The sequence below is a fragment of the Opisthocomus hoazin genome, chromosome 4 (genome assembly GCF_030867145.1).
Source record: "Opisthocomus hoazin isolate bOpiHoa1 chromosome 4, bOpiHoa1.hap1, whole genome shotgun sequence".
Taxonomy (NCBI): domain Eukaryota; kingdom Metazoa; phylum Chordata; class Aves; order Opisthocomiformes; family Opisthocomidae; genus Opisthocomus; species Opisthocomus hoazin.
In genome coordinates, this window is record NC_134417.1 from 31,187,660 (window position 1) to 31,200,817 (window position 13,158).

At 54.8% G+C, this 13,158-nt stretch overlaps 1 protein-coding gene across 1 annotated transcript; it reads right to left on the minus strand.

Moving 5' to 3' along the window:
• Nucleotides 1-233: 233 nt before the first annotated feature.
• LOC104339460 (MKS transition zone complex subunit 1) lies at nt 234-12,516 on the minus strand. Its single transcript, XM_075417889.1, is given in 24 exon segments — nt 234-344; nt 443-580; nt 655-715; nt 792-835; nt 1,101-1,205; nt 1,584-1,822; nt 2,293-2,390; nt 2,473-2,555; nt 3,272-3,405; nt 3,965-4,072; nt 5,178-5,247; nt 6,101-6,171; nt 6,932-6,994; nt 8,138-8,180; nt 9,089-9,145; nt 10,026-10,134; nt 10,570-10,674; nt 10,998-11,126; nt 11,317-11,414; nt 11,835-11,972; nt 11,974-11,991; nt 12,118-12,197; nt 12,270-12,382; nt 12,446-12,516. Coding segments are annotated over 24 exon segments (2,286 nt in total).
• Between the last annotated feature and the right edge of the window lie 642 nt (nt 12,517-13,158).

Consider the following 13,158-nt stretch of genomic DNA (forward strand, 5'->3'; position numbering starts at 1 on the left):
AGAAACAGCCGGAAGGAAACTAAGCACTGCTTCGGCCGCACGCAATAAACACACCTTGCCACGACGTGAACTACGGCAAAAAAAAGAGACAGCGAACGCTACGTTCTCAGTGAGCACTCCTCACCCCGGCACAGAGCGGGTCAATCTCCGCGAGTCGTGACTACACGACGCAGGACCACAACAGCGCACACCCCTCGGCTGCGCCGCTCCAGAACCGGGCGTGTGCCATCGCATCAAAAGCCCAAGCGGAGACCTGACTCGGGCGAAAGACGCATCCTCCAGCTCTCGGCCAAGGACACGGTGCTCTGCTCGCCAGGCCATGCCACCCAACCCGTGCTGGCAGTCTGTCCCATCAGCAAGGAGGGGGAGCGGGCAAGGGAGGGGAGCAAAAATCCTCTCCTGCAGATCTCGGAACTACGACTAAGGCCAGGGAGGAACATACCCGGGATTTGGTTTTTCCCAGTGAAGGCTGGGGCAAGGTGCAAATGGCAAGAAGGGAGTGAGGAAGACAACGGAGCACCAGGGAAGAGGGGGATGTTCCAACAATCCCACGCATGGCCGCAACCAGGAGCCTCACTCCCTGTGGAGGAGGAACGTGTAGAGCAAGAGGAGGGAGGCCAATTCCTATTTCATATTCTGCCTGGGAATTCGAACTTTGCAGGCACGTTCAGACTTGCAGGAGCTCAGCCTGAGATTCTTCTTCCCATCCCTCGTGCTGTGAGCAGAGAACACCGGGGAATGCGACTAGCGCAGGAACCAGCGCGGTACTGTCAGCCTGCAGGTAGACTCACTCCTGCGACCTTGAGACAGGAACAGAAACAGGAACAAATAAAGGCTGAGAAAAGAACAAGAGAAGAAACTGGGTGAAAGTTGGGTACTGACACGCTTCCCCAGGAAGCAATGCAGTGCACCGCAACTGGAGATGGAACAACGGACCACGGCTCAGAGGAACAGCTTGAGCAGTTCAAAGTTCAGCTGCTGTGCACATGTTCTTGCCTGCTCTTGCGCAAATCTGCATTTTCAGTTGTCTTCTTGAACAAAGAATCCTCCTGCTCCTCACCGCAGAGCCAGAAATGTTGTGGGCACACACAAGGAAACACCGAATGTAACCCTCTTCTCCAGTTCTCCACGTCCACCATCATTCCCTTGCTTTGATTTCCTGTATTGCACGCGGCAGAGAGCTCTCTCTCCAGGAATGAATCAATCTGAAGGTGCGGGTGGGCGGATTCATTTTATTATTGACTGACCTACAGCTGCAAATGCTGACCACGACTAGCAGCACTTCAGGAGCTACCTGCTCATTTTGTTAATCTCAAACAGCATTCACGCCTTCAGCATCACCCTCTTCTTGAAGAAGAAAACTAAATTTACCAAGTCCTGTAGATTTTAAATTTTTCTAAACATTTACTATTCAGTTCCTGAAAAGGTGTTCAAAGGTTCACAGGTCCCATGTCAGTATTTCAGTCTGCCTGGCGGACAGCTGGCTGCATCATTAGGGCCTGGTAACAAAACGCCTTGGAAAAATGGGGCTCCTTCCACAGGGACCTGTGGAAACGCAAAGATTCTGGGTCTGGATGCGTCACCCCATCCAGGGAAAACGACAAAGGGGGGGCTTCAGAAGCTGCCAGGCACCAGCACTGCGACTCCTGCCGAGCAACGGCAGCTCGTGCCGGGGAGAAGACGCGAGGTGCTCCCGGGCAGCGGAGGTAGCCGGTCACGGCTCCTGCAACCCGGTGCACAGCGGAGGCAGAGCTGCCGACGAGGTCCTGAGGAAGGCTCTCGCGTGCTTCCTGCATCCGGCGCCGTGCCCTCTGGAAAGCCTCTGCAACACAGCGAGCCAGCACACGTCAGACAGCCGCAGGGAAGTCGAGCAACGAGTCTGTCCAGTGGACATCTCTCCCGGAGCAGGAGGCTCGCTTCCTACTGCTAAACTCCACCAGCAAAGCCCCTGTTCCTTGCTCTCTTCACCGGTCTCTAGCACCATCTTTGCTCTGTGCGCAGTGGGATCAGAGACCGAGCCTGTGCACCAGCACCGCAAGCCGTGCTTGGTGCCAGGCACGACCAGGCAGCCCGGCCCAGGCTTTGCCCTCACAGAACGGTTATCCATCCCGCCTGCTGAGAGCTTCCAGCCCAGCTCAGAACATTTAACCTCTGCTGTGGTCTCAGAGAGCTCACGGGGGGTGCAGTTATCCCCATGGTAACGGACTCTCCTGAGATATCCTGCCCACGCTGCTAACAGGGGGCAAAAGCAAGCCAAGGGCTCGCCAGGGAGAACAACTCTGAAAGCCCTACCCAAAACGTTGTAGACAGAGCTCTGCTGGCCGAAGCCTCCAAGCCGGTCCAGTACACCCTGCATGCGCTGCCTCAGGGCACTGGTTTCCAGAAAGGCTCTGCACAGAGGCACAGTACCAGCGCAGGTCTGCCAAAACACAGCGCACAAGCTGGAGCTCGTACTCTCTCTGCTGCACTTACTTCCCCTGCTGCAGGCAGTAAAGCCGGAATGTGACGCTCCCCGTTGTCTTGGTACGAAAGCCAAGGCGGCTCAGACACTCACCCTGCGAAGACGGCAGAAGTCAGAGCCTGCCGCAGCGGGCTGACCCTAGCTCAACGAGCACGCACTGCTGCGGGCACAGCTGCTCCCTGCCTCGCCGCGCACATAAAGCAAGGTCAGAAGGAAGGGCAGATGGTTGCAGGGTGTGCTGGGGGCAGGACCAAAACACCAGCAAGCTGACAGCGCAGAGCTGGAGCAAGGCTTCACCAACCGCAGCGGGGCTCATTCCCACACAAAGCCGTTACGGAGATCAACTTGCTCATTACACCAGCAAGCACCTCTGCAGCTTTCTGAAGAAGATGAAACTTTTTCCCGCCCCACACCCATCTGCTTCTTGCTTCGGGAAGCTCTTCCAGGCGCAGCACAGCCCAGAATCCTGACAAGAACACAGCAGGAAATCTACAGCTGGTAACAAATGCTGACCTGACAGATGCATTCTGGACAAGGCCAGCACAGGCAGGCTAAGTCCAGGCTTTGGTCCACGTTCACCCACTTCTCTGAGCTGCACGCACCTCAGAAGGCAGAGAGCTCTGCCTCCGCGTTTGCCCACGCCTCTGTTCAGGATCACAAGTCTCACCGAGGAGACATCTCTTTAGGCAGAGGGAGAGGACCACCAGCTCTTCCTTGGCCAGATCTGATCCAGACTGTCCAGAGACATCTGAAGCCGAGAGCACAATCTACCGTCTCCCAGCAAGAGCAACACCCTGTGGCTGAGCCCACCTTGAAGGTCGATGGTATCCTGATGTAGGTTAAGTCCTCCAGCTCAGGAGATCCGCCAATGAAAAACCTCCTCAGCTCAGCGACCGTCCCAAGCTCCACATGGCGCCAGGTAGGGATGGTCAGCATGTGGAGACCTGGCTCAGGACAACAGGACAGCTTAGCAGCTAGGAGCAGCAACGTGTTCACAGACCCAGAGGACAGCACGGCAGGCACATAGCTGCTGACCCAAACCACAGCAAGCTGGAAATGGAAACACTGCACGGTATCTCTGCAGCATTTCCCCGAGGCGTCTGTCCCATACAGGCACACGGTCAGCGGTGAAAGCACCCCCTGCCCACGAGGAGCATCTCCCTACTACACGTGGGTGTCAGAACAGCCGCGACCCTCATGTGGGACAGCGAGGGCTACCGCTACTGTGAAGATGGGTATGCAGCATCAGCCCAGAGCTTAGTCCCACTAGATTTTGTGACAGAACCACCGAAGGAGCAAGGAGAGCAACACAACATGCATCTCAACAAGCAGGCAGAACGGTCTAGGATGTGTCAAACCCTTCTCTACTGCCCCACAGACAGCTAACGACCCCCTTCAGCATGCAAAGGCGAAGCCTCCCCAGGACCCGCTGATTCCATGCCCAGGAGAACGACTCAGCTCGTTCTCCCAGACAGTCAACATCATGCCCCAAGTATGTTTTACCTGGAGATGCTGGCAGCACCAAAGAACCATATCCTTCCACGCAATACCTCTGCCAGAAATCCAGGGACAGGACCTCAAAGTAGAGAACAGGCCACTCAGGGAGAGTGTCTGCAAGGAAGGGAAGCAGACCACAGCTCTGTGAGGGAGATTACCACAGAGAAAAAAAAAAGCTAAATTCCCAGCTCCAGCTCCACTAGCAGGCAGTCCTTTCTCTATTTCTTCTACAATGAATAACCTAGATGTACAGGTGATCGTTTTCCCCTGAAAAAGCTGAACCCTCAGACTGGAGGATGAAAACAGAATTATTGATGTTTAAAATTTGGGAAAATTCTTGTGTTTTGACAGCAAGTCCAAACAGGTTCCTCAATTATCTTTGAGCAGACAAGATGATCTTTTGCGAGTGATCTAATTCCAAACAGGAACCTTTCTACCTCTCACCTTTCCCACCATTACTGGTGGGGTTACTAACTTGGGTTCTCCTACAGGTCTCCAAGCATTTCTGTTTGCCGCACTGAAACAAACTCATCGTGTTTATTCGAGGCTGAATATTCATTAGTGTTGGTTGAATACTCAGCTCCATTGCGTACACGGGATTCAAGTGGCAAGGCACACCGCAAAGCTGCCCCTAGCAACTGCAATCCACAGAGCAATGGGCTTGGGGAGGCCGCAGCAGCAGCGCAGGGAAGCAGCAGCAACAGGCAGCAGACAAGCCCAGCGTAAAATAGAGCTAGAATTTTCAAAGTGACACAAACTATACAAAGATTATACAGGTCACTGATTGCTTCTACAAATGTAGGACCCAGCACAGAGTTTTAGCTGTGTACCAAAAAGCCGCCCGCTGCTTCTGCTGCAGAGTCCCACGGCTCCGTGCAGCACGCCAGGCACGGCCACACAGCCCAGCATGCCAGGCACTCTGAGGCAGACAAGCTGAGATCCAAGGAGTTCTGCAAGTGGACAAAGCTGAGGACAACCTGGAAGCAGGGGAACTCCACGAATCCGTACAAATGCTCATGCACTGCTGGGCACAGCTAATACAGTGTCCAGAGGTTGTGTGGTGACAGGGTGAACGTTTGCCAAACGAGCAACCTTTCCCTTTGTTTAAATGCGTCCTTTCATCTTGGTGAGGGGCCAACAACGCGCCAGGCAGCACGATGCCCACACCGCCACCAAGAGATATCACAGTTTCACATGTCAGAGCAACAAGGCAACGCACCTTCCGATTCGTCTCCTTGGGTGAAAAACATCTCCAACGTGAAGGGGTAGCAGAAGTACGCCACGTTATCCTAGAAAAGGAACAGGACAGAGATCAGACTCCCAGACAAGAGAATTCATAGCTGGCATTGCAGGGGACACGGAGAGCAGGGAGAAAAGAACTGATGGTGGGAAAGAGGCAATGATGCCCAAACAAGATCAATCACATCACACTGACAAACACCTGACTGCACAACGGACCTGTGTGCACTCCCAAGTGCCACGCTGGTGGAAGGGGCTGTTAAAAATAACAAAGAAGGGGCAAGAGTAACACACATCCAACGACAACCCAGCCACTTGTGCAACTACTGCACCGCCACGATCTTTACAGGGGTCAAGTGAAGTATCTCAAATAATGGTATTAGAGGCACTTTGTACGATCATTATTTTTGTAATATGCAAACTAGCTCATATAAAAGACATCCAAAAGTTGATAAAATTCAAATTTTGTAAGAGAGGAACTGGAAAGGAGACAGCAACGGCACCAGCTTCCCAGATGGGAGGAGGGGTTTTTCTTGAGAAATCAATTTAGAGACTGTGTGCACTCGTGCCCCAGGCAACCCAGAACAATGCTTCGTTAACGCTGAGCATTTGAGAACACAAAATTCCAAGCTCCAAAGGCAATCAACCAGTCAGAAGGAAGAAAAAAGTGAGGTTCCAGAAACGGCTTTGAAGCAGTTTTATGTGGTCCAGTTTTATTTGGACACAGTGGCACCCTGAAAAATGGCAACTATGAGTAGAATGAGGAGAATCCGGAACACACTCTGTCCCTGAAAGCAGCTCTCAAGTCGGGACCTCTGCTGAAAGCATCTGTAGCTTGTTACACGTGCTCCACTCCACAGCACACCTGTCCACACTGCTCCCCAGGTCTGAGCGCCTCCTTACCCAGCCCACTGCCTTGGTGGCACAGGTCTGCATCACTCCCGACAGCTGCTGGAACGCGGGGCTCCACCACTCTGGGAGGAGAAGAGAAGGTGAGCACAGAGGCGAATGCTTCAGGTGAGAGCGAGGACTCACAGAGCAGAGCAGGTCAAAGGAGGATGTCGGTCCCAGATGACTGGGATAACAGATAACATCACCCACGCTGAATTTCCCTAGGTGTGTCCCACCCCATCTTCTTCCAGGCAATGGCTGCTCCCCAGAACACCCTGAACTGTCAACGAAAAGCACCAACTCCATCCTAAGAGAAAAGTAGAACCTTATCTAATTGCACTGAGTAGCAAAAGTTGGACAAACATCAGGTATAACCAGAGAGGGAACCCAGAGCCTTCAGGTGAACTAAACACACAGCAGGATGTGCACATCAGTGCTGGGAATCTTATTTATCAGCCAAAATTTCAGACGTTAGTGTCAGCACAAAACACGAGAAATTGATGGTGAGCACTGAAATCAGAGAAGGTCACTGCTGAGAAGGAGCAGACAGGAAGGCTCTTCTCCGCAGCAGAAGGAATGAACTTTGGGTAGGCTGCTGGACACCACCAGCACAGGCTGAGAAGCCAGTGGACCTCTATGTCCCAGCCAGAGTTGGAAGAGATGAGAAGGGAAGATGCTACTTTCTCCCAGACATGAGTTTAGTTTAGCTCTGAGCACCTCTGACTAGATTCCAGTCCCGACATTAACTTTTACGGCCTTTCAGCAGAGCTGATCTGATGGACCAGCCAAAGCACGCTTCATTTCTCAAACTGCTGTGATACAGCTGGAAAGGTGAATACTTACGGTTAGGCAGCTCCACGAAGAAATGAATGTAGGGGTTGTCATACTCATAGCCTGCAGCTGAAACTGAGAAAAGAGAAAACTCCTCCAGTAACCCCTGTAGACTTTTGGGACAGCCAGCACCAATAACCTCAGGGACAACCAGTTACTGCTGGAAGCTGGCAAAAGCCAGGATCTTCACAATATGACCCTCAAAGACTCCTCCTCTAGACTAGCCCTGTCCCCATATTACGAACCAGACTAGGGAGGTCACACACCTAATTGCTTTCTTTGCAATAATCTCTACTAAGTTCCCAACCTGCTCTCCTCTCTTCAGACCTGCCTGTCTTCCTAGAAGAGCTGCAGTACTTGTAACCTCCAACCTGTAAACGCCACTCAAGGGGTTAGTCCGTAAAAAGAGAGGAGGAGAAGGAGGAAGGAAAGGATTCTAGGGAGAAAATCACCTTCCCTGGATCGGCCTGTGGCCCAGGAATCCTCGGACCCTTCACAGCCTCAGCCACCCCAGCGGACCCAGATTTTCCCCTATGATTTGATACCTGTAAATGTAAAATTTCCACTTACCAGAGTGATTGTAATTAAACTAAACTAGATCCTTGCTGTTTTGAGAAGACAGGAAAGCTTTAACATAAAGAGGCTCCTCAATAACACTACTTAGACAAACTTGACTTGCTGTTTTGGGAAGGCAGGAAAGCTCTAAGATAGAGAGGCTCCTCAATAATTCTACCCCAGACAGCTCAGCCTTGGGAGGGCAGATGTACCAAGCTACACAGAGAAAGAGGCACCAAGAGGGCAACAAGACCGGAGCAAAACAACCTGCAAGGACACGGTATACGTAATCCTAGAACCGAGGCTGCGCAGAAACAAAGGTCAACCAGCGGACACTGTGATGAGGAGTATAAGCCTTCATCTTGAGACCCCAAAGACCACCCGAGGACACGGTATACGTAATCCTAGAACCGAGGCTGCGCAGAAACAAAGGTCAACCAGCGGACACTGTCATGAGGAGTATAAGCCTTCATCTTGAGACCCCAAAGACCACCCAAAGACGCTAACAGACATGCGTGGAAGATATTAACATATGCTAATTAGTTCTTGGAAAAGTCATGAATATGCTAAACATTTCTCGGAAATACAAGGAATATGTATATTGTGACTGTATTTAACCTGAAATGACAGGGTGTTTGGCGCCTGTTTATAATAAGGACTCACTTATTTCTCCATTCACAAACAGCCGCAGCGTACCAGGGAGAGTCTGTAAGAACGAGCAGATAAACAAGACCAAGAGCTCAGCGACCACTGCTGGAACCTCACACAATCCCCTCCCAACAGGGTCTCACACGGACATTTCACAGACATTTGTACACAAGCCCTTTACTCTGCTGCCCAGGCAGGAGCCGTGACTTCTCCCATCGGTTTCCACAACTGAACAGTCCCTCCGCAGAGGGGCCCTCTAGGGAGATCAAATTCCTAGACTGCAGAACTTCACTGTTCTGTAAACCAGTTTCTTACAGACTTCAAGACGGATATAAAAATGTCGCGAGAAGTCATCTGCAGAAATCACACTTCTGTTTGTCCTGTAGTGTTCCCGCACTTGCCGAAGGTGCAGGGAGCAGGGGGAAGCACAGGACAAGCTGAGACACTCTATCAAAGTACAAGAAAGTACAACAACTTTCACGCTTTGGCAAATAAGACTCGAACAAAAAAGACCGCAGTCTGGGTAATTCAGTGAGCAGCGAAATCGTGCAGGAGTCTGTGGGCGGGAGGGGCTGTTCACTCCAACAAAGCAGCACACAGATGCATGTGACATTCGAGAAGTTAACAGCAATCCCTTTCCCAAAAGATACAAACCCTCCTTTCTTCTTAAAGTATTGTAGTTAAAGGCCTTCAGAGAATGCACGCAGTCTCACAGAGACTGCGGCGCTCAGCACGCTCTGCTGCTGCTCCGACAGACGCGGGACGGACCTCTGCAGGCCCCGCATCCATCGCAACCCCTCCCTTTTGCCCAATGTTCTGTTGGAAGCCATGAGGCGCAGGCTGCCAACACACCCCCCGAGCGAAACAGGCTTTGGAGACTGGCGCAGGCGGCAGCCATGCTAACCAGGCCGCGGGCTCCACGGGCAGCAGGGCTCCAGGGCCCTGCCGAGGGCCGCGGGTACTCACCATCTCAAACTCTGAGCCCACGAGACCACTGAGGCATTCCTTGTGTCGACCGTACAGCTGAAAACACAGCACAAGCAGATCAGAAAAAGTGTCTTTTTGATTATGTGTTGCAAAAATTGCAATGTGTATCATTTAAAATCTGTTTAAATTGTGGACAGGCTTAGCACACAGGGGTCTTGTAATTGCTAGAGCAGATGCGGAAAATGCAAGAATCTAACAGAACAGAGATGTGTAACCACTAATACTGCATGGAACTTCCGCTCCAGAAAGACCTTGTCAAAGGCCAATCTACAGGAAAAAGAAGCTCTGAAGAATAAGATCTTACATGGCATTTTAAAAACACAGGCGTAAACTGTTCCCGTGAACCAACAGATGGGCGATCCGTGTAGTGAAACCGGTTTCCTTATTGACCACAAAACCAATGAGGAAACATACAAATGAAAAACTAAAACATTAAGGACCTTTATAAACTGCCGCAGTCAAAAAGGCAATTCAGAAAGATCAAGACATAAAGTGAGATGCAAATATCCTGGCACATTACGGGTAACAAGAAATCATTCAGTCACTATACAGGCAGCAAGAGGAAGACCAAGGAAAGGGTTTGCCTCCTGCTCCAAAGGGAAGGAAAACCATTGGCAGGTGACACTAGAAAGGCAAGAATTTAGGTGGTTTCTTTGCATCAGTTGTCACCACACGGATCACCGCAGAGGCCAACACAACTAACAGTGGACACGCCTCTACCTAGAGCAAGGAATGAAGCCCTCGGGGAGCGTTTGCTGGAGTTCTCGAATCGCTGGGCATGATGAGACTCACTGCCAGAGACATTCGTTTCATGAGCCTTAGGTGTCTACAGCAGTAACAACGGCATCTACGCGAGGGTCTGAGCTCCCTCTGTCAAACCAGGAGAACCAGACCATCAGCGGAGGCCGGTCCTTACATCTCTGAACACACACTGCTCGCGTTCCTCCTCCTCTGGCTGCACTTGGGCAGACGCGTTCTCAACGGTGTATTTCCACACCTCGCGCTTCTCTCCATCCAGCTCGATCCTGCAGAGCCCCAAAACACACGGGCAAAACTCCCCCGTTACGCAGGGAATAGGCACAGGCAGCACCAGCATCGGCTGTGCCATCCTGACGCAGCAGTCCCCGCTCCACCCCCCTGTGCAGTAACACGGGGGCTCTCGTGGCCCTCTCCTCGCTCCCAAGTGCCTGCCAGCATCGATGGCTCAAAACCGGAGGATCGCTTGTGGCAAGCACGGGCACAACCTGCATCCCTAGGGACCGGCACCAAGGCCTCCCACGCCACGCACACAGTGACACCAAGCACACGTACACAATAATCTCTGTCTTAGAAATCTCTGGAATAAAACATAAAAACACCCCCCAGCTGCAGTGCTGATCGGCTGCCCAAAGGGTGACCAGGGAACAGCCGTCCCAGCCCCCTGCGTCAGCCCCGTGAGGCAGCAGCCCTGCCCCGCTCACCAGTAGTCTCCCTCGGTGCCCGTAAAGTCAGGCTTCACTGTGATCACCCCATTGCCGCCCACTTTGATGGTGCAGACAACGTGTTCGTACTCCCTGTGACCAAGCCTAACGGGAGACACCAAGAAACACCATCTAAATAGCGAACACGCACTCCCTCTTGCTCTGGAACAGCAGAGCTGGCAAAGGCACATGGGGGTACAGAAGGGAACAAACACACCCATACTTTCCCACGATAGCTTTAGAAGCCTTTTGGAGGGACAGACTCAGTCACCTCCTGACTGAGGGAAGGGCAGAGAGAAACAGCAGCCTGAGTTACTGAGCTCTCGGAACTCTCTGCCCTTAACTAACGAAAGAAACAGGAGATTTGAGTAAGGAGGGAAGATGGGTTTCCTTCTGGGAAATTAAGATCACTTCAAGATTTTACTTACTTCCCATAAGGTCCCAAGTCCCCCATGATGTACGTGGTCTGGACAGGAGTGTTAATCACATGATTGTTCTTGATAAATTCTTCTGAGGGTTCCCAGGTGATGATTTTCGACTTCAGAGAACTCGCTTCTCTGTCAACAACAGAACAGCTCAAGTCACAGCTCACCCCAGCTGCCCCTCCACGACGCGGAGTCAAACTGCCGGACTGCGAGCGCAACACAGCTCAAGCCACCAGCTTCCACAGACCAGGCTGCTCTGCAGCTCGGGCACTGGCACCAGCAAACCTGCATTAGCAAGCCCCGAGCCCCAGTTTACACTCACACTGGCCTACAGTCTCGTCTTCTCCTCCTCACGTTGGCCATCCTCTCTGCCAGATACGATGGCACCTCATGCTCTGAGTCCGTCACCTTCTGGCAGTGCTGCAAGAGAGAAACAGCCGGGAGCTAGCTTCACTGTCGCAGGACGGCTCTCCCAAACCCAGCTCCTATCTTGGAGGACAGAACAGCTAAGTACGCGCTCACACGTGAGGACAAACTGCTGCAAGACTGTGGATTTCACTGGCTGTTCCTGTGGCAAAGCACAGCAAGTGACCTACAGAGCAACGCTCCAAAGCCAAGTCCCTCCAAACCACCCCCGACCATCACCCTGAAGCAGGGAGATCTCCTCCCGGGTCTGGGGCGCCAGGCGAACGCTGCACTGCAGAACCAGAACGTTCTCCTGCACACAGGGCACCTGGCTTGGTTCTGCACGGCCAACAACTGGCCAATGTCCCCTCTGCGGCAGGCCTGGGGGCTCCGCCAGACACTGCTGCACCGGTCACGCTACGCAAGCGCTGGTACCTCCTCCCGGTCGGTGAATCGGTCGTGATCGGTGTAGGAGAAGATGCGACAGTTCTTCCGCCCGCCGGCCCTCTCCAGCCGGAGTATCTCCTCCCGGTACCGCCGCTCCAAGGGGGTCCGGCAGGCTGACGCATGCTGGGTACAGGTCCACCTCGAGCTGCGGGCACGGCGGGCAGAGCGCGGGGGCTGCCGGTCACCGGCCTCGCCACAGCCACCCGCGCTTCCCGGCGGGGACGTCCAGAGCCACCACCGCCGAGACCCCCGCGACCCCCCGCCGGCCAACCTGGCTGAAGAGCTTCTCCTGCCACCCCACCTCGGCCTCCTCCTCCTCATCCTCCTCCGGCGCCGGGTGCCGCCCCGCTCCTGCGGGAGAGGGCCCGGTCACTGCCACCGCCCCCGTACCGCCCTCCCCCCGCCCCCTGGAGCCCCACCTACCGGTCGCGGCGCGCGCGGCCAGGCCCAGGAGCTCGGGGCCGCGCGGGCCGGCGAGCGGCAGCGGGGCCTGCGGCAGGAGGGGCCGGGCCGAGCTCACCCGCTGGATGCGGACCCTGCGGGGAGGGAGGGGGGTCAGGGTGGGCCGGGCCGGCCGGGGCGGCCGGGCGGGCGCTCACCGGAGCCGCCGGTTGCGGACGGGGTCCCGGGAGCGGTACACGGCCCTGCCCGCGCGCCCGCCCGCCGCCATGGCGCGCGCTGCTGCCGCTGCCTGGAGACGCGGGGCACCGCAGCCCCCCCCCGCGGCTGGAGGGCGCCGGGCCCGCACCCCCCACGCCTCGGGGGATGTGGGGTGGGTGGAGGGGGGGTCTCCCCCATGGTTCCGCGTGGCTCCACGGAGCAAAACCCTCCCCCGTCCCGACAGCCTCGGGACCGCGCTGCGGTGCCCCCAGCACCCCGGATCGGGGCTCCGGGCCGAGACCTGCGAGGAGCCGACTGGGCGCCCGCCCCTCCCCCGGCTTCACTCCCGACCCCCTGCCCCGACCCGGGGCCATTTGGCTGCCGGGCAGCGGACACCGCCGGCGAGACCACCCTCACGCCGGGGCCGTGACGAGCCCGTTGTCCTCGCCGAGGTGGGCTCCACCCCTCCCGGTCACCCGTGGTCTCCCCCTAGGTGGGCTCCATCCCTCCCACCACCTGGTCGCCCCGTGGTCCTCGCTGAGGTGGGCTCCATCCCTCCCAGTCGCCCCGTGGTCCTCTTCGGAGTCGCGGCCCACAAGGTCGGTGTGCTCGATGGCACCACAACCGGGCTGTGCCAGCTGGGACCCCCGCTCTGAGCGGTCCCTCCCCGGAACTCTCCAGGACACTGGGCTGGGACTCGCTTCCCCGCCGC